The sequence below is a fragment of the Hippoglossus stenolepis genome, chromosome 9, assembly GCF_022539355.2.
Source record: "Hippoglossus stenolepis isolate QCI-W04-F060 chromosome 9, HSTE1.2, whole genome shotgun sequence".
Taxonomy (NCBI): domain Eukaryota; kingdom Metazoa; phylum Chordata; class Actinopteri; order Pleuronectiformes; family Pleuronectidae; genus Hippoglossus; species Hippoglossus stenolepis.
In genome coordinates, this window is record NC_061491.1 from 15,202,585 (window position 1) to 15,222,988 (window position 20,404).

Genomic DNA, 20,404 nt, shown 5'->3' on the forward strand with positions numbered 1-20,404 from the left:
ATGATTGTAAAAAGCACTGAATGGTTATTGTTGGAAGACTTTTATTTCAAAGTTTTAGTTATAAAAATGCCATTCCAGGCTCATCTGTAGGAAGAACGATGCTTTTTTTAAATGCAATGTCAGAGCTCAAGTGTTCTGGGATCATCAGCTCACCAGGATGTAATCAAGCATCTGCTTTGAAGCCCCTCGGCACATAAGCATTTCTAAATATAAGAAACAGTGAAATTACAATAACTGGGGGAAAAATAGATATTAACGTAACAAATTCATTTCTGCTTGAGAAAGGACCAGTAACCCCAGTACGTCCAGGCCTCGAACCTCAGTGTCCCTGACTTAGTAACAAATAAAGTCCCTGGAGGTGACAGCAATCAAAACTAACCTTTAAATACTAATGGATTTTTTTCTAATGGAGTGATATCTGTTGGAAAATACATGATTCTACTGTGCAAGCACTAGTGTACAATCAAAGTATGATTAGAATTTCATTTGTGTAATCTATGAGCAAGGCAACCAATAAGAAGAGGTGTGTTGTAAAGCGCAGTGTGTGTGTGTGTGTGTTAGTGAGTTGCTGCAAGCTGCATTCAGGTTTCTGCTGACTTGTTGCAGACATAACCTTGTGTTTGCTGATGCATCGACATTGAAATATCTCTGTTTAAGGGGCCTATTTTCTTTTCCCTATCTCCTGTTATAGTAAGTAAAACCATGCAGATCTAGGGTCTGTATGCGAGCGTATACAACCAAATCTGATATTTAAATCTTAGAAAAATTCTGTTCAAATTGTATGCTCTTATATTTGTTACAGTGCATTCAGGATTATAGCTATATACAATGTTATTTGTACAAAAATGCCAATGCCTGTCCCTGGCGCCTTATAAACAAAGTGTACAGGTAGATACATCTTGCTGCAGCACAGAGGCTGGAAGCAGTATTGCTTTGTTGTGAAGCATGACAACATGATCGTATGAAGACCTGCAGACACAGCGTCCATGTGGGTTCAGATCGTGTACGTCACTTTGAAATGTCTCTCAGGAACAAAAGCAAGTTTCAGTGATGTCCTCAGGGGAGTGTGTCTCACGCCGACATGGTCCTGCACCCTGTGTGTGTGTGTGAGAGAGAGAGTGTGTCCAGACTGGGATAGCTGCTCAGTGTCTCAGCACCATAAGTGTCCATATTCAGGTGTCCACTGGACTTTAGCCCTTCATTGAGAGCCTTTGTCAATCAACCAGGAAATGTCTCCAGTCCTACAAGACAGAAACATCCATGAGACACATCATACACACACGTTCATAAAGTCTCCTAGTGACAGTTTCCTGCATGTGTTCATTATGAGTGAAATGGAAAAGAGGAATAGCTCATATTTTTTCCGTACTTGCCAAGTCGTGCTAACATCCTTCAATTTTTTTTTGGTTTGCATTATTAGAAATGAAAGACATGAAGAACACTACAGTCAAATTAAACCTTCAACACACACAGAGACAAAACACAGACATATACAGTAGAGTGGAGTAACAGCAATATAGCAAATCTATAATGTAGTAACTCTTTATTATACAGATCCAGTAGGTCCATGATAATACCCATGTAATAATATGTTAATTTATTGGTTCATTGAATTGGCTGTGTAATTTGGTACTAATAATAACAGCTACAGCTGCTGTGAAACGGTTATAACTGGTGTATGAATACATACTGAACAACAATATCAATTTAACACTATCATGATGAAATATGTCTTAATATTTTATAACACATTTTTATTTGCGTAGCTCTTTTCAAGACACTTTACATAGAGTATATTTAATATATAACATAATATGTCATTTGATCTATTGTGTTTATGTTTATGTTTATGTTTAAATTTTATATAATTAATTATGATTACCAATATTGTATTGTTATTGTTGGTAGATAAAATGTTTATGACCTGATTATAACCTCAACACAAATATGTATACACCATATATTTTTGTATTCTTTGTTAAAAGCAAACAAATTAGAAATATTACCTAACATTACTTAACACATGGTCTCATAACTGTTTGTGTCTATCATTCCTACTTAGTACTAAATTACACAGTTTTTCACAGAAACACAGAAACCTTTACAGAAATGATCAGGAAGTTATTTAACCCAGAAAACAAAGTGTCACTCGTGCAGAAAACAACTGCTGTTATTGTTTTTCAGGCCTCTGACTCTTTTCAGAGTCAATTCGTTCGGCTTGTATAATACTCTCCGTGTGACCAAAGTCACAACCTCCACAGCTCGTCGAGTGACTTTATTTGTTTTCTTCACAGTAAAAACTTGAGAATACCTAAAGAACATAACGGCTATTGTAAGCGTGACCAGATTCTGGGAAGGAGACTTACTCCACATCTCGTTTCTTAATCGTCTTTCCGGACGCTAAGACCTCTGCCACGCGGGACACAATGGGATCATAGTTCATGCTGGCAACAGCCACCACCTCCTCACTCCTATAGCCGGAGCACAGGAGGAGACAAAGAGAAACGATCAATAATCCCAACAAATAAATAAAATGACTTCACAAATACAGTTAGAAACGAACGTTGCTCTATTTGAAATATTCTAGAGTAATAGATGAAGTAACAATCAATTGTAAAAAAAAGTTTACCTGGTATAGAAAGCTACAAATCTCAGTTCATCCAGATCTCCTTGAATAATGACATCATCAAATCCTTCTCCATAACCTTCACCAATAGAAAGAAAAACAATCAGTTCAGGGTTCACACTGGATCAGGTCTTTACTTTACAGTTTGAAGGCAGCTGCAACTTTCCAACCACTTTGTCTCGCAACACGTCGGCCTCATAACGCTGATAGACCTACCTGCATAGCGTATGGTCTTCCCAAACATGGCGGACCAGAAGTAAGGCACCGTTTTCATCTCAGCGGCTCGGCCCATCATACAGAGAGCTGCCACTCTTCCTGTCAGTCAGGGTGGAAAGAAAAAATATACGTTTTCGATATGATATTGTCTTTAAGCATGTACAGTACACCATCGCCACAATAAATCACCAGAGCTTTAGATCAAGCAGTCACACACTCACCATGTACGTGAGCCATCTGCCAGTGAGGGATGTTCACCTTCTTGTTGTTACGTGGCGGGAAAGGAAACATCACCACATCTCCTCCGGCAAAGACGCCATCAACATTCGTCTGCATCATCTGAGGGGAAAAATAAATAGATAAAAACAAAATGAAATAAAAACACTTTTTATTTGCAGCTTTTGTTGTGCAGAGCAGTTTGCTGTTACTCGCCTTGTTGACAGTGATGAAGCCCTTGGAGTCGACGTGGAGGCCGCTCTGTTTCACGAAGCCCGTTGCAGGAACACTTCCTGCACGAGAGAGGATTCGTTTACATTATGTCAAGTTGAATATACAGCTCGCAAAAAAAAAACTGCAGAAAGAAGATGGAGTTTAGATTATGTCTGACATCACCTGCTCCAATGACGCACACGTCAGCCCGCAGGACTTTTCCACTGTTCAGCACCACCTCTTTCAGCTGTGAAACATGAAAAACAGAGCCCCGCTTTCAGTTTTCTCCTTTTTGTCCTCACATCATTAAGTGGGAAAACTGTGGTGTCACATAACATGGGGCAATGATGACACTGTTCCAATTTACACCCTGTTTGCCACACAGTGGAATAAACTTAGCCTTCACCATTTTATTCAAGGGTCCAATAAAAGAGTGAAGGGACTCTATAGAATAAACTATGAACATATAATATAGGCAGTTAATTTAATGGTCTTGCACCTATTGTTTTATTTATTTATTCGTTTATTTCTTGTCTATCTTTGATTCCGTGTTATTCCACTCTAATGTATAGAGGATCTGGGAGTGTGGGGTTTTGATATGGGAAATTGTTATGTGTGATCGTTTGTACACATGCTTAAACTGGAAATTTCAATAAACAGTTTTACAAAAAAAAAAGATGCAGTGAAGAATTATGGCTTAAAAGTAATGTAAGATGTATTAATTGTATTTAAAAAATTTGTCATAAAGGAATATTTAAGTAAAACTGACTTTCTTTGTTGAGCTTTGAGCTTAGAGTGGAAATTCCTTGCATGTGTTCACATGTTGGACCAATAAACCTGATTCTGGTCGAAATTGTAACCATAACACTTCAAATGTGGATGTTACTGCAAAGAAGCTACAAGTCCTATGATCTGGATGCTTCATGCATATTTTCAACCCTGCAGCAAAGAAGATCCACACAATCGCTTCGGGTTTAAAGATGAGCAGCCAAGTCCAGTGTCACCAACTCACTATCTGACCAAATGTGAAATATGATCACCCTTTTGTTCCTGAGTTAGTAAATGCAGAACATTATGATGTCACAGTGAAGTTGACCTTTCACCTTTTGTACATAAAATTTAATTTGTGTGAAACGTTGCATTATTAGTGCATGAAGTCTTGAGTTACGGCCAAAAATGTGTCTTTTAAGGTCACAGTGACCTTGACCTTTGACTTTTAACCAACAAATTCTAATCAGAAATAGTTGGAGATTAAATTTCCAGGGGATTTAAAGTTGGCACATGTCCCCCAATAGCTTTAATTTCTTGTGTTTCTAATCAGACTCATCTTCACTGCATATTGAACAGGAGGAGGATTGTGCTTCCGAGAATCATGTCATGCTGTTTCTCTCACTTTCTGAATACCTGTCCATGATGGCCAATCATCTCTGACACCTCGTTCAACATGTAGAACTTCACCCTGTTTGCCTCGAACAGCTGCAGAGACAAAACACGCCACGCACACGTTAACACAAAACAGCGAGAGGGAGAACTCACGGCTGAATTTCCTTATGTCTGCATGATCAATCACTGCTAATGAGGAGATTTACACTCCCCTTTGTGGCTTCTGCGGTATTGACCAGAAAAACATGATTTGCATCTTAACTAGTAGGTTTTCTATCTCTCTCTCAGGGATAGTGCTGATGATAGTACTGCGGGGATGCTTCATGTGCTAAAAAGCTTGATTTCCCAGGAGTGCGTCCCTACCTTCATTATGGCTTTCCCTACTTTCTCCCCGAGAGCTTTTTTAAAGGGGACGGACTCGATCCCTATGACAGAGACGGAGTGGGCCTTGTCAGTTAGAGCTGCAGCCACCTCCATACCTGCCGAAACACAACAAAAAACAATTAACGCATGTCGTACATGGTGAAAAGTGACACAGAATTAAAGGAAAAACCTGCATAAATGAATGGAGAAGCAAAATGTATACAGATGGACATGGACAACAAAGTCAGGGCTTGCTGACACTTGGATGACACCACAGGAGCAGCGTGGAGGCATGTTGTGTTGTTTCTGTTGTTGTGTTACGTTTGAAGAATCGGTCACCATTTACTTCAATTGTATTGGATTTGGCTGCAACGCTGTTTACTCCGGAAATTTCTGTTTTGTGGACTCAAACACTTCACCCACCCCTCCATCGGCATAGTGGTAAGTAGATAATGAGTGAATTTTCATTTTGCGGTGAACTATCCCTCTAATAAGAAAGAAAATTCTTATTCATCTATCAGTTAGAGAGTTGGTGGTTTCTCTCCCTTGAGCAAATGAGTGAACCCCAAATTAATACCAGAAATGTGCAAATGTACGTATAGCAAGAGCTCTGTGAATGTGTGTGTGGATGGGTGATTGTGATCTGTGATGTAGAGCACTACCGTGGCCGTGAAGACTAAATGTAGTAAGAGGGAGAACCTATGTGCTTTTGTTTAGACCATTTCTAAGTGTGTGAGGTAAGATCTAAACCCAACAGCTGTGAAAGACTTTGGAAAAACTTGTGAGACAGAGTTTTCAAACCCCAGATAAATGATGATAAATGATGATAAATGAGTTACTGCCGAGGCTGGAGCTGTCCTTGTATTTTGTGGTGATGAAACACTAACTTTAATCTTAAATAAGCAAAACACGTTTAAATGTGTCTCTTTCTCACCGACAAACGACGTTCCAACAATCACGGCGTTCTTGTTGTTGGCCAGCCTCGCTATGCTGTTAGCATCGTCAGGCGTCCTGAGGTGAAACACGTTCCTGACGTCTTTGCCTCTGAAGCTCATTGGTATGGGTCTTTCAAGAAGGAAACGGAAGTGTCAGTTTCTATAGTTATAATCTCAGTAAATAAATAAAAAAAGTGTTCTTACTTGCTGCCTGTAGCAATAAAGAGTTTCCTGTACTCCATCCTCAGGCCGTCTTCAAATGTCACAGATCGTGTTTTCACGTCTATCGCTACAGCCTGAAATAAGCAGGTTAGTTAGCAGGTTGGATGTTTGCTTAAATATCACATTAAAAACTTTAAAAGCTGTGATTAATCTTGATTTAATGAAATTACTTGATAGGCTATAAGGACCATTACCCATCCTCATGTCATTAACCACAATTAATCAGTGTTTTCCACCTCTCACCTCCTTCTCTGTGAGCAGTTCAATGTCGTGCTCCTGCAGAAAGTCCATGGAGCGCAATCTCAGCTGCTCTGCTGTGCTGTCGAGAGACTGAGGGTTTGCAAGTTAGTGCTGAGAACATCAGTTCAAAATAAAACTCAAATAAATCAATAAAAAAAAGAATCCAGCTTTTCTTTGTTTATTTCCACGGTCAAGCATCAACTTACCCTTTCAATTCATAAAAGACATATATGCTCATATTCAGGTTGATAATTAATATTTAGGTTATTTCTTGAAATAGTTTACATGCTCGCATGTTGAGAAAACACATCACAGTCCTCAAACTGAACATTGCTGCAGCTCCTCTTTTCAGCCTCTGTCTGAAACACCTGGTTTTAGCTCTTTAAGGGCCCCCTCCTGATAAAGCCCAGTCTGCTCTGATTGGCCAGCTGCCAGCGTGTGGAGGTAAGATCGGTCTCCGCTCTCGCCTACCAGGCTTTGTCAGGGGCCGTGCCAGACTAGCCGCTCGGTCGGTCATGCAAATGTGGGGCATTTTGGTGTAAGATGACATCACAATGATGGGACAGTATCAGGCAGACAACTGACGAGGCGTTTCAGGAGCTTTGGACTTTGGGCTTTTTAATTTTTGTAGATCCTTGACATACACAAGTTTAAAAGCTCCAGAAAAGACACTGACTGGACCTTGTGGTGCTGTTGTTGTCAGATATTCCCTGTTCAACTTGTGGTCCAACAGAAACATAGTAGAAGTCTTATTTTATGATTACGGCCTAAAGACCTGAACCGAGTCCAACAACAACCTAAATGATACATAACTGTCATTACACATTAAGACAACAAAGCAGCCAGTCAATAATAATTTAAAATAATGATGTGAAATAAATGAAAACCAATGTTTATCAAGCCATATCCCATAAGTCATTTCTTTTTGAATCACTAATGCCTGTTTACTTCCACAGAAACCACTTTCTTCACAGCTCTGCTGCTGTAAGCCGTTCCCCAAAGAGCTCTGGTTTCAGCACTACTGACCGAAGCAGCTCCTCCGCAGTCTGTTACGTAACTTTGTTGGCAGAGTCACTTCGGTCTCAGCTGGTAAGTGGTCGGGGTCTGTGTACAAACCTTACTCAGTTTAGTCCTGTCATACGGAGGATGCCTGTCCATGGTGCACATGACGATACGATCGGTGAAGCCCTCCTGCCTCAGTGTCTCTGCACACACCAGACCTGCCGGACCTGCAGACAGGGAAAGAGTTATATGAGGCAGTCCTGAAGTTAAGGTAGTAAACAAACAGAACTATGAAGAGGGAGAAAAACACCTGAGCCAATGATGAGAACGTGGCTGAAGCCGGTGCTGGAGTTAATGACTGCTGAACATCGAGACATGGGCTTTGACCTCCTCTGTGACTGAAGAGCCTGGAAATGTTTGCAGAAAGATCTCAGGTCAATCAGGTGCTCCATTTAATTCCCTGCGAAAAAAAATCTTCCCATTCCTCGTCTTGTTACCTGCTTGTTTGCACGAATGATCACCTTGTCCTTTTCAACTCTGACCTGGAGCAAACAACAATGAGCCAGGTGTACACTTTCTTACACGGTGCTTAGGGACATAAAAAGGCGTTACAACACCAGGGGGAAAGGTCACCTGGAAGGTGGGCAGGCTGTCCAGTCCAGGGAAGTCCTCGAGGTCCCCTGTTGCAATGTTGAAACACGCACCGTGCCAGGGACAGCGCACGTGTCCTTTCGACAGCACACCTTACAGAACAGGAAATGACAAGTCAACCAAATATATGACAGTATATTAGCTATATTACCAATGTCAAAATCAGAAGACATCACTCACCTTTGACGAGGGGCGCTCCGTAGTGTGGACACTTGTGTCCCATGGCGGAGAACTCCCCATGTTCTTTGATCAACAAAGCTCGGCCACTTCCCAGGTCGACCTCTCGCATCCTGTCAATCACACGAAAACAAAGAGGTGTCTGTGGGTTCAGAGCTGTGATTTGATGAAACCTTCACTGTTAAACTTTGCTGTAACCACAACTTTACAGTTACCAATTAAAGGTAAAGTGCATCTATCTATCTATCTATCTATCTATCTATCTATCTATCTATCTATCTATCTATCTATCTATCTATCTATCTATCTATCTATTGAAACCATCCACTATCCATTACAACAAGACTTCCTAAGAATTTTCAGAGAAGCAATGACTCAGTCTTCCTCTTTAAAATTAGATGTCCTGAATATTGGGTTATTGCTGCAGCCTCACTTTCATTATTGAGGGACTTCACTGATTCACTGTTAAAGTGTTTCTAGTTTTTAGAATTATCTTGAAATTTAAAATGATTAAAATGATTATTTAGCAAAAATGCCTTGTTCTGAAAGAAAGAGGAATTAAGTGAGGATTTGATTTAATTTACTGTTAAATCTGAGCTTTTCAGCGCTCTCTGCTGGACAAACAATGTAATCCTGTCACTGTCTCAATTTATTAAAAAAATCTGTGTTCTTATTATTTCTGTGGGGGGGATTATTGTGTTACTGCTCCTGTAAGACATGAGCACATTTCTTATGTTTTGCATGGGAAATATTTAATGTTTGTGGGATTTACATCCAAACTGTGCACATCATTTTATTTACCCCTGCATGCATGTGTGTGTGGGAGTGTTTGCTCTGTGTTGTGGGGGAAAGAAAGAAAGTGTTCATATCCTTACTGTCCATTCTCCAGATCCTTCACGTGACACACTGAGGCCTCCACGTAGTCCCGTGGCTTGTGGTAGGGGGGGAGCGGGGTGGAGTCGTCATCAGAGCCGTGTCCCAGGGCCCCGTTGGGTCTGCAGTCAGCGAAGGGACTCGCTTTCCCGTTGGGGGACAGCCCGTCCACCTCTTTTTCTTTTTCCAGGAGAGAGAGTTCCACTTTAACTTCAACTGCACAACACAGACACATCTCACTTAGAACACATCTGAATACACGCGCCTGTAGCAGCATCAGCTGTAAAAATGAGGATGTAAAACTCTCAATTTAAAATCTGCTGTAGTCATATTTGCTACCAATCACCAGTAGATTGAGTCTCATTATTCTTGTATATCTGTGATGTTATATTATTACAGTCCTGCTCCAGTGACTGGGAGGAGTAATTCGCCTCTCAGCCGAGAGACGCGTTTACTGCTCAGGGACAAATTGAGTCTGACAACTCCAGGACTGAAACAAATGAACGCAGGAAGCAGGTGAAGGGAGAAATGTGTGAGGGAAACATTAGCTTCCTTTTGTCTCCCTGCTTTAGGATTACAGACCATTCCACTGCACTTCAGTATAAATCCACATTTTCTATCACACATTCTTTATATTATATTATATTATCAGCAGCAGATCATTCATATGCAGTGGCAGAAATGATTTAACACTGTTGCTTTTCATATTCACCAGTTTTAAGGGGCTGTAAAAAAGAGTAGGGGTGTGCAGCTACACCAGAGGCCACAGTTTCAGGACCACATTTCTTAGACCCTATGTTTTTATGACAAATTGATTATTAATTTCCAAGACAAGATCAACAACAATCAGGATGTGAGTATTAAATGTGTATTCAACTTTAATTGTTTGACTATAAAAACACAAAGATGGAGACTGTAACTCATTATTTTGCCACTAAATTTTAAACTAATAAGACATTATTAATTCCCCACACCCTGTCGTTGCTTAAATTCTCGTCTCATGTTAGAGAATATGATTTGGAGTATAATGGTCCCTTTGAATGCAGCTATAATTCCCATGAATAATGAGATTCCCATTAAAGACTGTGACATTAACACAGAACCCATGAGAGTAGCTCTTCAACCCACTGTGTTTTATTTATATTTCCAAAGTCCATCATTTAGGAGACATTCCGTTTTCTTTGATGACATGTGATGTGCTGCTGTTTGGCTTTTATATTTCTGAACATTAAGAATCGGTTGTGTAACTCAGTTTTCACTGCAGCAGGCTTTATCTGTTGGGCTGGAAAAATGTGCTTACACAGTAATCTGGCAGGAATTTTCTCCTGCTGAGCGAGTCTTAATTAAAATCGATGGAAAATCATAGTGGCCGTGCAATTGCAGGAGAAAAGAAAGAGAGAAAGCTTTCCACAGCTGAAGAGAACCTCTTGATGCTGCTGCTGAAACATCTGTGGCTAAAATCACTGGGAATAAAAGGATATCTTGATCAGCACTAAACATTTTCTGTGATGCTTTTACTTTTATAGCGTCAGTGTTCGGACATAAAATTCTTCGATTTTGCTTCATTTTACATGTTTATGCAAATGAAGAGAGTAATGTGCCATGTCTACAATAACTCCCCCGTAGATCCTGTCACATGCTAATTTACTCCCACTTACACTTCAATGTGATCAGTTACTCTCTATGAACTATGTATTCATCAGGAGTTAATACTTCACACTTCAGACCGAGCCTTAGATTTGGCCTTAGATATTTTTTACCATATAGAAAGTTTAAATAAATATTATCTTTTTAAATCTAATGCTTCAAGAGTACAATTTGAAACTATAAGTGACGTCTGCCCTGGTCTGGTGATTGAGATGTTCTTCCATGTCCAAGTTACACAACCTGGAAAAATTATAAAATAATGAATTGCGAGAATGAGCTTCCTATCTTAAACTAACCATAGCATATTATCTACAGTAAATATTCTGATGTGTTTAAATAGAGATATGTATCTGTTGTGTTCTGCTCCTCTTACTCCTTTCTTGAATGAACTTCAATTGGATATTATTATAAATCCTCTATCCTCATGGTGATCATAATGTTCGTTTTTTGTAGAAACAGTTTTCAGAGAAGAGATTGATTAACTTTCTGATCAGTACTTTGTTCTATTGATCTGCACTGACAGACTTTTCTAATATTTTGGGCTAAAGAACAGAAACACTTCTCCATATGATGTCATAATGTCAAACACACAAACCACATCCTCCAAAGTGAATTTACAGTTTTCAACACAAACTGAACATGAAGGGAGGATTTATTTCAGGACTGTTGTATTAGACTGCATTAGTCTTGGCTATGTGTCCCTAATAAACTACAACAAACAAACTTTCACTTTTTCTCTCATCAGATATATTTTTTGAACAATTTATGACTATTCACAGTTTCCGTGAGTGAATCAATCAAACATACAGACAACCTGTCGGATCCCTGTGTTTAAGACCATTTGAACTGTTAGTCACAGACCGTCAGTAGCTGAGCATCACACTGTGATAAACACAGATACGTCCTCGTAGGCCTGACAGTCAGCAGCCTCTGTTATCTGTACACAGACATCACTTCATCTTTCTCTCTTCACCTCCACGTCACGAACCGAGCAGAGGATTTGATCTCAGACTCTATGAACATGCAGCTCCTTGTGCCCACTATCACCTGCACGACTGCACTGAGGCATCCTAGCTAATATCCCAGCCATGCAAACACTGACATGGATCCACACACAGTGTCAGAGTTTGATATTCATGTCTCAGTTTGTAATCCTCTTGACCAAAGATGATCCAGAGAGCATAAAGAATCCTCCCACACAAAGTGCTGTGCTGCAAACAGAGGCGGCTGAGAGGACACGTATAACAGGATTTGGAGGCAGCCGGTAGCTTTGAAAAGGAGTCAACTGAACCAACTGTCTCTAAATGTATTTTTAAAAAATACATTTGTCAAATGTTACCACAAAAACAATATGTATATGTAATTTTTCAGGTTTTAGTGACCTAGATTTTAAAATTTCCAGTTTACCTGTGCACCACTGAACAGCACGTAACATTTGTAACTCAACCCTCAGCAATCTCCATATTAACATGTACAATTTACCAGACTTAAACTTCAGTAAGACATGGAAACAGTAAATGTTGATACTGAGGTTCATAGTTTGCAAACTATCCCCTGATATATTTAAAGCTATAAATTAGGGTTTGGTAATCTTGACTTTCACAATGTGATGATGGGATGTTGTCATGTTATTGTTCGGGCAAACGTCTGTTGTCCGAATGAATGATTTTGAGCAGTAGGAGAAGTTATGAATATGAAGAGGTGTCATGTAACGCACACAGTTCACTGACGTAAACATGTCTCACTGATCACAGTATTTTAAGTGGATTTGCAGACATTTTCATATTGCGATATATATATATATATATATATATATATATATATATATATATGAAAAATAATTATTATATTGTGATAATTATTTCAACCACATTGCCACAGCCACAGTTCTACACAATCAACAACAACATGTGTCAGCTACTTACCATAGAGGGGTTTCAGCACCTTTTTAACCCCATGTCAACTGTCAGAGTGACAGTATAGTATTAAACAGACTGAGATATGTGTGAGTATAACGAAATGTCTTGGTTACCTGGTTTGGGTTTGGAGAAGCATCCTCCCATGGTGGGCCCAGGATTGAGGGACACCCAGGGGAGAGGGAGGGAGGGAGGGGGAGAGGGAGGGGAGGCGCGGTCAGATCCCCGGGCTGGGCTGCTCGGTTGGAAGGTAATGATAACACAGAACTGTGTGTGTGAGAACCTGCAGGTCCAAACTGGCCATGACACACGTCAGCTCCTCCGTATAATCTGGATGGACAGAGGGAACGACATCGTCAACAACACAAACACACACACACACACACACACACACACACACACACACACACACACACACACACACACACACACACACACACACACACACACACACACACACACACACACACACACACACACACTCTGCTCTAAAGCGTCCAGAGGAAGCAGAATTCAAGGAGTGGAGAGACACTTAAATCATTTGCTGTGTTTCTCAGTAACATGTTAGTGCTTGTAAAAAGGAAGCACTTGTGTTAATTAGGAACATTTTCACACACATAGTTACCCTTGTTCATGCATATCGCAGTGGGGAAACGTTAAATATTAACCGCATTCTGACACCTATTAACTTCCTCGTCACACAGTGCTTTAAAGGGCAGCAGGGGCCCCTTTGAGTTTCAAAATCTCCCTTGTTTTGTTGCCACGTTGCCCTCACATTTCTGCCAGCTCTGGTATTTCACCCGCTCATACAGTAGCTAGTTACTCGCAGAGCGCTGGCTATGAATCTGAGCGGACGCAGGGTGGCAGGTGTAACACTCACCAAATTATCCTTTTAGAGGTACAGCCCAGAGGACTGCTTGATATTCTGAGCACATCTTAATGTCCTTGGACTTCAGGGGGGGGGGGAAAGTGCAGAGTTGAATAGAACCCTGCTTAGAAAAAAGTTCCTGAAAACAGAGTAGAGACAGAAAGATCTCCCCTGACTGACCAAACCACTGCTGCTGAGAGTGGTTGAATCTAAACTCTGTATTAGTTTCAAGCAGGTGATTGTAACTACGTTCATGTACTGTAAGTACAATTAAAGTACTTTGGGTGAATATCCTCATTTCATGCCACCTTATACTTCTACTCCACTATATTTCAGAGGTAAAGACAGAACTACTCCACCTGATAATATTAGACAGATAATATTTTATGTTAAAAATGATGATACACGAGTTTACATCGACACTGTCAAAACCTTTTGGGGTCAATGACACATTTCCCCTCTAAACATCTCAACAACAGTTGTGCAAGCTGTTTGTTTGTTTGAGAAATGTAACACTGAAACTGACATGAAGTAAAAATAAATTAAAGCTAGCCATAATTTGGCTGCTCCAGGGGCAGATCCAGGGGCGGGGCCTGGAAAACACCAACAATACTAACAACACGAACACTAAAGATCAGAATTTGTTTGGAATTTTTCTTTTCTAAGCTTTTTTGAAGTACATAATGTGTTTGAACAAGAACAAATGTCCAAAATACATTTCTGTGGTTTTGCTCAAAGCTATAGAGCCAACAGTAAACATGAAGTGATATGTGGACCTTACCAAATCAGGAATTGTGGATGTTGAATATGTGACTGGCCCCTTTGTGCAAATTGTGGCCCTATTATCGCCCCTGATTCAGAAAAATCCTACATCCGCCTCTGATCTGCCCTATTTTATAGATAATTCTTTATTGGTCACCATGAAGGAAATTTGAGTGTAAACCAAGTACAGGATAAATAACGGTTAAAGAAAGTAATAAAACTAGAATAGAAACAAAACTGAGCATCATCCTAAAGTGGTAAAATCTCTTTTTGGACTGTGTTCTTTCAGGTGTTTGTACAAACACAGCACAGCCTATATGTTGTGTGTTTTATTAAATACAGAGACAAACATATCAGATCATTCTCTGCTCAGAAGCTTTTCACCTCCCTCTCACACCCTTTAATTATTTGTCCGCACTGAAAATTTGATGAATAACAACTTGGATCGCAAAGCGCTGCCATCCTCCATCCTGGAGTTCCAGCAAGTCCAAGATATTTTGTGCAAAACTAAAGTAGGTTAAGCAGATTTGGTCCTCACAACATATGACGCAGATTGCACTCCCTCACTGTCGGGCCTGTCCCCAAGCAGTGCTGATAATCCTGCCTGCAAACAAGCTGTCAGTTTCACTCACGGCCCTTCAAATGTAATACCTGTTACTGGAATGTCCGAGGGGAGAATTAGCAAAGCGCAGCCGCTGGTTGGAGGTGAAGAGGTCGATCTAGAAACAGCAGCAAAGGGACTCTGACGTTCACATCTGTCGCTAAACCTATTCTGAGTGTGAACAAAGATTGTGTTGCTCAACAAAGATGAGAGTTTACGCACCAAAAAGAGACATAAATCTTTACATTACATTTTCTCCAATGAACCTCTGTTATCGCCACATGCTCTGAAATGCAAATGCCTCATATCTCATATTCTTTGCGGCCACAAAACCTCAGCAGCAGAGGAGCAGATACACACATGAACACATGTTGTAAAAAAAAACACACAATTAATCACCTCCTGTTATCTACAGGTCCGCTCTGCCTGGGCCCTGGACATGCTGCAGCACCTGCATTTAAAGAAGAGCCGCTCATTCGCCTCTTTACAATTCAAATAGGCGATCTCTTGTTGCATTCAAACACTTGCTGGGTCAGTATGTTAACCTGTGGTTAACGATTAGGACCCTCTGATCCTCGGCTGATAAAGGACAAGAGCTCACAACTCCTCATGTCTGACCACACCTGTTTCCCTCGCTCACACTTTGCACGTTCTCCTGGTTTGTGAAACACGAGATAAGGCCGTGGAATCGTCCTTGGATTGCGCAAACCAAGTGTTGAGCAAAGGTGACAGACCATTAGTGGTTCATTATGTTGCTTAATGTTTTGCCCGTCAAAGCATTTATATAGTTAACACAAGGGTCTTAATATTGATCTCTCTTATTTTGATGAAGGAGACAGGAGGGTGTCTCCAAGATGAAGTTGGAAGTTGTCCCACTGGTCACCAGTATGTTCCCTAAACTGCCAACAAGCTTTTGACTGACTTCTATTTACTCAGTTGCCTACGTGTGTTGCACTATAAAAAAAGAGGTGGATTACAGCCACAATCCCCATTAAGAAGCTCTAGCGTGCGGGACACAATCATACACTGTGAGCAAGTTCATTCACATCATTCTTCACCAGTGTGAAGTTTTTAAAAATGTGTTTGTTTGTAGCCAACTTCAAAACAGTGACCAAAACTTTACATATTTCAATCATCAAACAATCCTTAAAAAGATGGAATATAATATATTGTAATGTGTTATCAGATTGTTGCTGTGTTTTAAAATGAATAAAGTGTTCAGAACAATATAAACTGTCGATGCCACGTGGCTGCACAAAGCAAAGATTATACCATCACACAGTTGTTTACCGATTTACACAATGGATCAAGCAGCTTAAATTTAAGTTGCTTTAATACATCAAGTTGACCCAAACTTCTGTAACAATGGCACCATCGACTCGTGTCAGGTCACTGCTGCTTGGAGCGATAACCTCTCCATGATGTCATGGAAAGGTGGAACTGTGATTTACAGAGGGGTGTGCACCCCTACAGAGGAGCTGTGCCTCCGCACAACACTTCTGCTGCCACACACACACACGCACGCACACACACACACACACACACACACACACACACACACACACACACACACACACACACACACACACACACACAGTATTTTTTTTGTATTTTAAAGAGTTACAGATTTACTGTATAACTTGGTCAGCTCTGTCGATCATAGCTGATTGAAACATAACAGACTGTTATGTGTTTTATATTGTGATTTCAGTTCATACACTGCACCACAGTTCATTGCTCTCCAGGTAAAAAACGTCCTTTCAAATCCTGTACCGACCACAGTGCACCGGTTAAGACATTTACTGAAGAAATAAGTCAGCATCACATAAACACATCACACTACAAAGTAATGAAACAGAACTACATGTCTCTGACTGTAAAAGGGAATAAATCAGCTTACCAGTTATCAAAGAGGAGATGCACTGAGACCCTGTCAAACTCCGGTGGCATATTAGCACACAAGTCTCCTCACAATCCTGTCCCTCTGCCTCCTGGGACTGGTTCTGTCCACTCTGGAGTATTCCCAGTCTGTGTGTCCCTCTGCACCCTCCTCCGCTCTCCTCTTCCTCCTCCTGATGCAGCACAGGCTCTGGAGTGTGCGTGTGTGTGTGTGTGTGTGTGTGTGTGTGTGTGTGTGTGTGTGTGTGTGTGTGTGTGTGTGTGTGTGTGTGTGTGTGTGTGTGTGTGTGCATGCACTGGCGCTCACAGAGCCCCCCTCCAGCAGCAGACTGAGCAGACCAGTCGTGGGAGTTGCTCTCTTTTCACTGGCCGAGCCTGCAAATGCAGCACGGAGGACCTCTGCCAGTTTCTCAGCTGTATGCAGTATTGATGGAGTTGCTGAGGGGATGCTAACACAGCATGAATACTCACCGTTCCCTGCTCTCGTCCTCTCACCTCCCTCCCCCTCTCTCTCTCTCTCTCTCTCTCTCTCTCTCTCTCTCTCTCTCTCTCTCTCTGCTCGAGGCTTCTCTTTTCAGCTCCTTTCAGCCTCGCCTTCAAAAAGACCTGACTTGCCAGGCCTGATCACAGCCCCCCCCCCCCACTGCACTGGCTGGTTTGACTGCCCACTTATCCCACTACCTGCTCACTGTGCATGCATTGTGCTGCATGCCTGTGCTGCAGCAAGAGTATCAGCCACAGTTACTACTCACCGGTGTGACATTTATTGTGTTTACCCCCTGGAGACATTCGAAGAAAAACAACTCTTACTGCGTATGTGTGTGTGTGTGCGAGTGTGTGTGTGTGTGTGTGCGTGTGTGTGAGAGTGCACCAGAGGGAGAACAAGTGAAAGTGCAGTTTGTGCAGTAAATCCCACTTTCAGTCAGGGGGTAGGGTGGAGCAGGATTAAAAAGGTATACTGAGTATTATAGAAATGAGCTCCCGAGATATTTCCATTCCTTATGTTCCCACTGTGCGAGCAACTGCTGAGACAAGGTCATTCATCTTATAATCTCAGATTCATTTCTTTTCTCAGACACCACTGAAACAGGTTGATTAGGAAAACCTTCAATGAGTCCAAAGGGAAAAATAAAAGATATTAAAAACAATTAAGATTCATCCAATAAAAGAGGTTTCCACATGGTGCGCTTGTGTTTCCACAGTGTACTGACAGCTGACATGTGCACGTGTGCTCCAGTGTCAGTGTGTTTATGTTGCTCTCTGCATGTGTTCAAGCACAGGGTGGGTGGGGGGGGAGTGCAACTCTCCCAGTGTGCCGAGGGCCGCCTTGCATCACTGACACATCACTCAGTTGGATTCAATTACAGGGGGACTCTCTTGTGCAGGGGCCAGGGAGAGCTACAGCATCCAAAAGCCTTTATCGAAAGAGGCGAGAAAAGTGATATATAATCGTTTGAATAGGCTCAAATATAAAATCGTCAGCCTGAAAACTACATTAAAGTCAGCAGTTGTTAAAGGAGCCAGTTGAGGAATCGGGCGTCTTAAACATATGTAGACACAGTTTGATATGACACTGACTTATTTCCTCCACCAAACAGATTGTTGTTTTCATCTGCATTTGTTTGTTAGTTAGCAGGGTGGGAATTTTGTGAAGGGGCGGGGTCAAAGAAGCACCCATGACATTTTGTTGTAGATCCAGAATAAATTCTTTCCTACACATTGTTTTTCAACATTTTCATTGATTTAGTGGAAACAAATTCATGGATCTTTTCGGGGGGAAATAATTGGCATGTTTAGGAGACTGGTTTATGAGTGTGAGCAAATTGGTAAGAATCCAGGTCTAGTTCATTTAAACCCCACGACAAAAATGTTTAAAAACAGATATGACCATCACAGTGAGCAGCAGTGTGCCAAAGACAAACTGTGCATTAAGGACAAAGCTGCTGGTGCCAAGTCCCTCCCTGAAATGAGCACTGGAATGTATCTGCTGTTCATTTGGGTGACGGGTTATTATACCTTCAAAATCAACCTGTGCGTCAATGTGAAGCTTTCCATGTCTTAAATTACTTATATTAAATGTTGATGTTTACATTATTTCCTTCACTAGATGAATAAACAAGTTAATTTAACGCAATATTGTTATGTTTCTATTTCATGATGTTATGGTGCCGCTCTGCTGGTCAACAAAAATCCATCCTATAATTATCCACTGTGGACTTAAAGGGAATAAGAACAACTGCAGTTGCTTATTATATCACTTTAATCATTTGTGAAAAATATTTCCATTCCCAGCACATATGCATCACTTTATGAGGACAATCTTTTTCCTTCTCTCTGTTATTTCTGTCAGAAAAGTTTCTGAATAAGTGTCATTATGTTATCGCTCAATTGCACAGACCGACAGGCGTCAGTACCTGCGGCAGATTACACACGTTTTACAACAATAAAACTATAAAACCTCTGTCTTCAGGTAGTGCTGCATCCTGTGCTTCAGCTGGGGGCTGTTGGGGACACTCGGAGGCCGCTGGTCGTAGTCCCCCATGCACACAGCTACAAAGAACAGGGTCCCTCCAATGACCAGAGTCAAACCTCCAAACCATCCAGAAAACATTGCCTCCCCGTACTCCCAGCGTGGCATCACGTCAGGAAAACCCTCGTCCCAGAATTCCACCGTAGTCGTGTAGGCAACAAAAGAGATGGGAGCCAGGGTGGTGAGGCCTGAGACCCAGGACAGCAGCCCACTGAGGATGAGGAGCCCTCTCTTCCTGCGAGGATGTCCGACACACACCTCGACCCCTTCCAGACCTGGGAAAGCAGCCAGGACAGCCAACCCTCCTGTACCTATGGACACTGACATGAGCACCCTGGAGATCTGAAGGTCCATCGGGAGTCCCAGGACGGACTCGTAGGCCTTGCACTGAATCCCCACCTCCTCCGTGTAGAGGCAGGTGTGCCACAGCCCAGAGAACCAGTTCTCCACCTCGTTCAGGTCAGAGTTCATCGTCTTCCACAGGGGGAGGAAGGTGGTGATCAGAGAAGTAACCAGACCCCCGAACGTCACAAACAGAGCAGTCCTCTGCATTATCTTAGTTGTTAGAAAAACCATCTTCTGCCTCTGCACATACACACGCTGGGCTTCAACTCGGCTCTTCAGGTCTAAGTTACAGGTTGAGAGATGCAGAGTGGCTCAGTGGCTCGTCCCACCTGCTGAGGGAGCAGGACCAGCCTGGACTGCCCACTCACTCAGCCTCCTTAATAAAATGCACCAGATAAGTGGGAGATAATCGGACACTGCGGCACGACAAGAGACGCACTGTTTTGTTTCAGTGTTCAATGTCATCAGTGCACAATGAACTCTGTTTTAACATGAAACTGGATATGTTCAACGGGTTTCTGGGCCGTGTGCGTGTAGACAAAAGTGGACTCAAATGAATGAAACATGAGTAAGCATGTTGTAATGAAGGGTACAATTAAAACGAAGAATAATAAAATGTTATGTCAGCCGTGACTTCAATGTTTCTGTGTGTGACTGTGAAACTCAGTCATCTTTCAAAGTTGCAATTATTTCACATGAACATTGATGAGACAGGAAGT

The 20,404-nt window shown here is 41.5% G+C and overlaps 2 protein-coding genes across 3 annotated transcripts; both read right to left on the reverse strand.

The window, feature by feature from the left end:
- Positions 1-67: 67 nt before the first annotated feature.
- On the reverse strand, positions 68-17,254 carry LOC118115113 (apoptosis-inducing factor 3). 2 transcript variants are annotated; one of them, XM_035166083.2, is made up of 21 exons: positions 16,812-17,254; positions 12,797-13,010; positions 9,120-9,333; positions 8,248-8,357; positions 8,050-8,159; positions 7,914-7,958; positions 7,727-7,823; positions 7,531-7,643; positions 6,418-6,504; positions 6,157-6,248; positions 5,952-6,082; positions 5,018-5,133; positions 4,676-4,747; positions 3,455-3,518; positions 3,275-3,351; positions 3,064-3,181; positions 2,843-2,941; positions 2,630-2,705; positions 2,367-2,471; positions 1,370-1,390; positions 68-1,241 (listed from the first exon to the last, which is right to left on the reverse strand). In XM_035166083.2, the coding sequence occupies exons 2-21, from the start codon at positions 12,825-12,827 to the stop codon at positions 1,199-1,201; spliced, it is 1,821 nt and encodes a 606-aa protein (XP_035021974.1). In that variant the 5' UTR covers positions 12,828-13,010; positions 16,812-17,254; the 3' UTR covers positions 68-1,198. The 2 variants fall into 2 exon arrangements, with proteins under 2 accessions (XP_035021974.1, XP_035021975.1); XM_035166084.2 differs by lacking the exon at positions 1,370-1,390 and having other exon boundaries at positions 69-1,241.
- A 2,005-nt stretch (positions 17,255-19,259) lies between these two features.
- On the reverse strand, positions 19,260-19,948 carry cldn26 (claudin 26). The gene has a single exon (XM_035166651.2). It carries the CDS (start codon positions 19,914-19,916, stop codon positions 19,260-19,262), a length of 657 nt encoding a protein of 218 aa, XP_035022542.1. The 5' UTR covers positions 19,917-19,948.
- Positions 19,949-20,404: the final 456 nt, after the last annotated feature.

Bases quoted from the DNA above. Each gene is read 5' to 3' on its own strand.
- LOC118115113 (XM_035166083.2), bottom strand. From the start codon at position 12,827: ATGGGAGGATGCTTCTCCAAACCCAAACCAG. The intron at 5,134-5,951 runs GTGAGAAAGAGA...GTGTTTCGGCAG, and splicing joins TGTTGGAACGTCGTTTGTCG to GTATGGAGGTGGCTGCAGCT. The intron at 2,942-3,063 runs GTGAGTGTGTGA...CCTGACTGACAG, and splicing joins GCAGATGGCTCACGTACATG to GAAGAGTGGCAGCTCTCTGT.
- cldn26 (XM_035166651.2), bottom strand. From the start codon at position 19,916: ATGGTTTTTCTAACAACTAAGATAATGCAGAGGACTGCTCTGTTTGTG.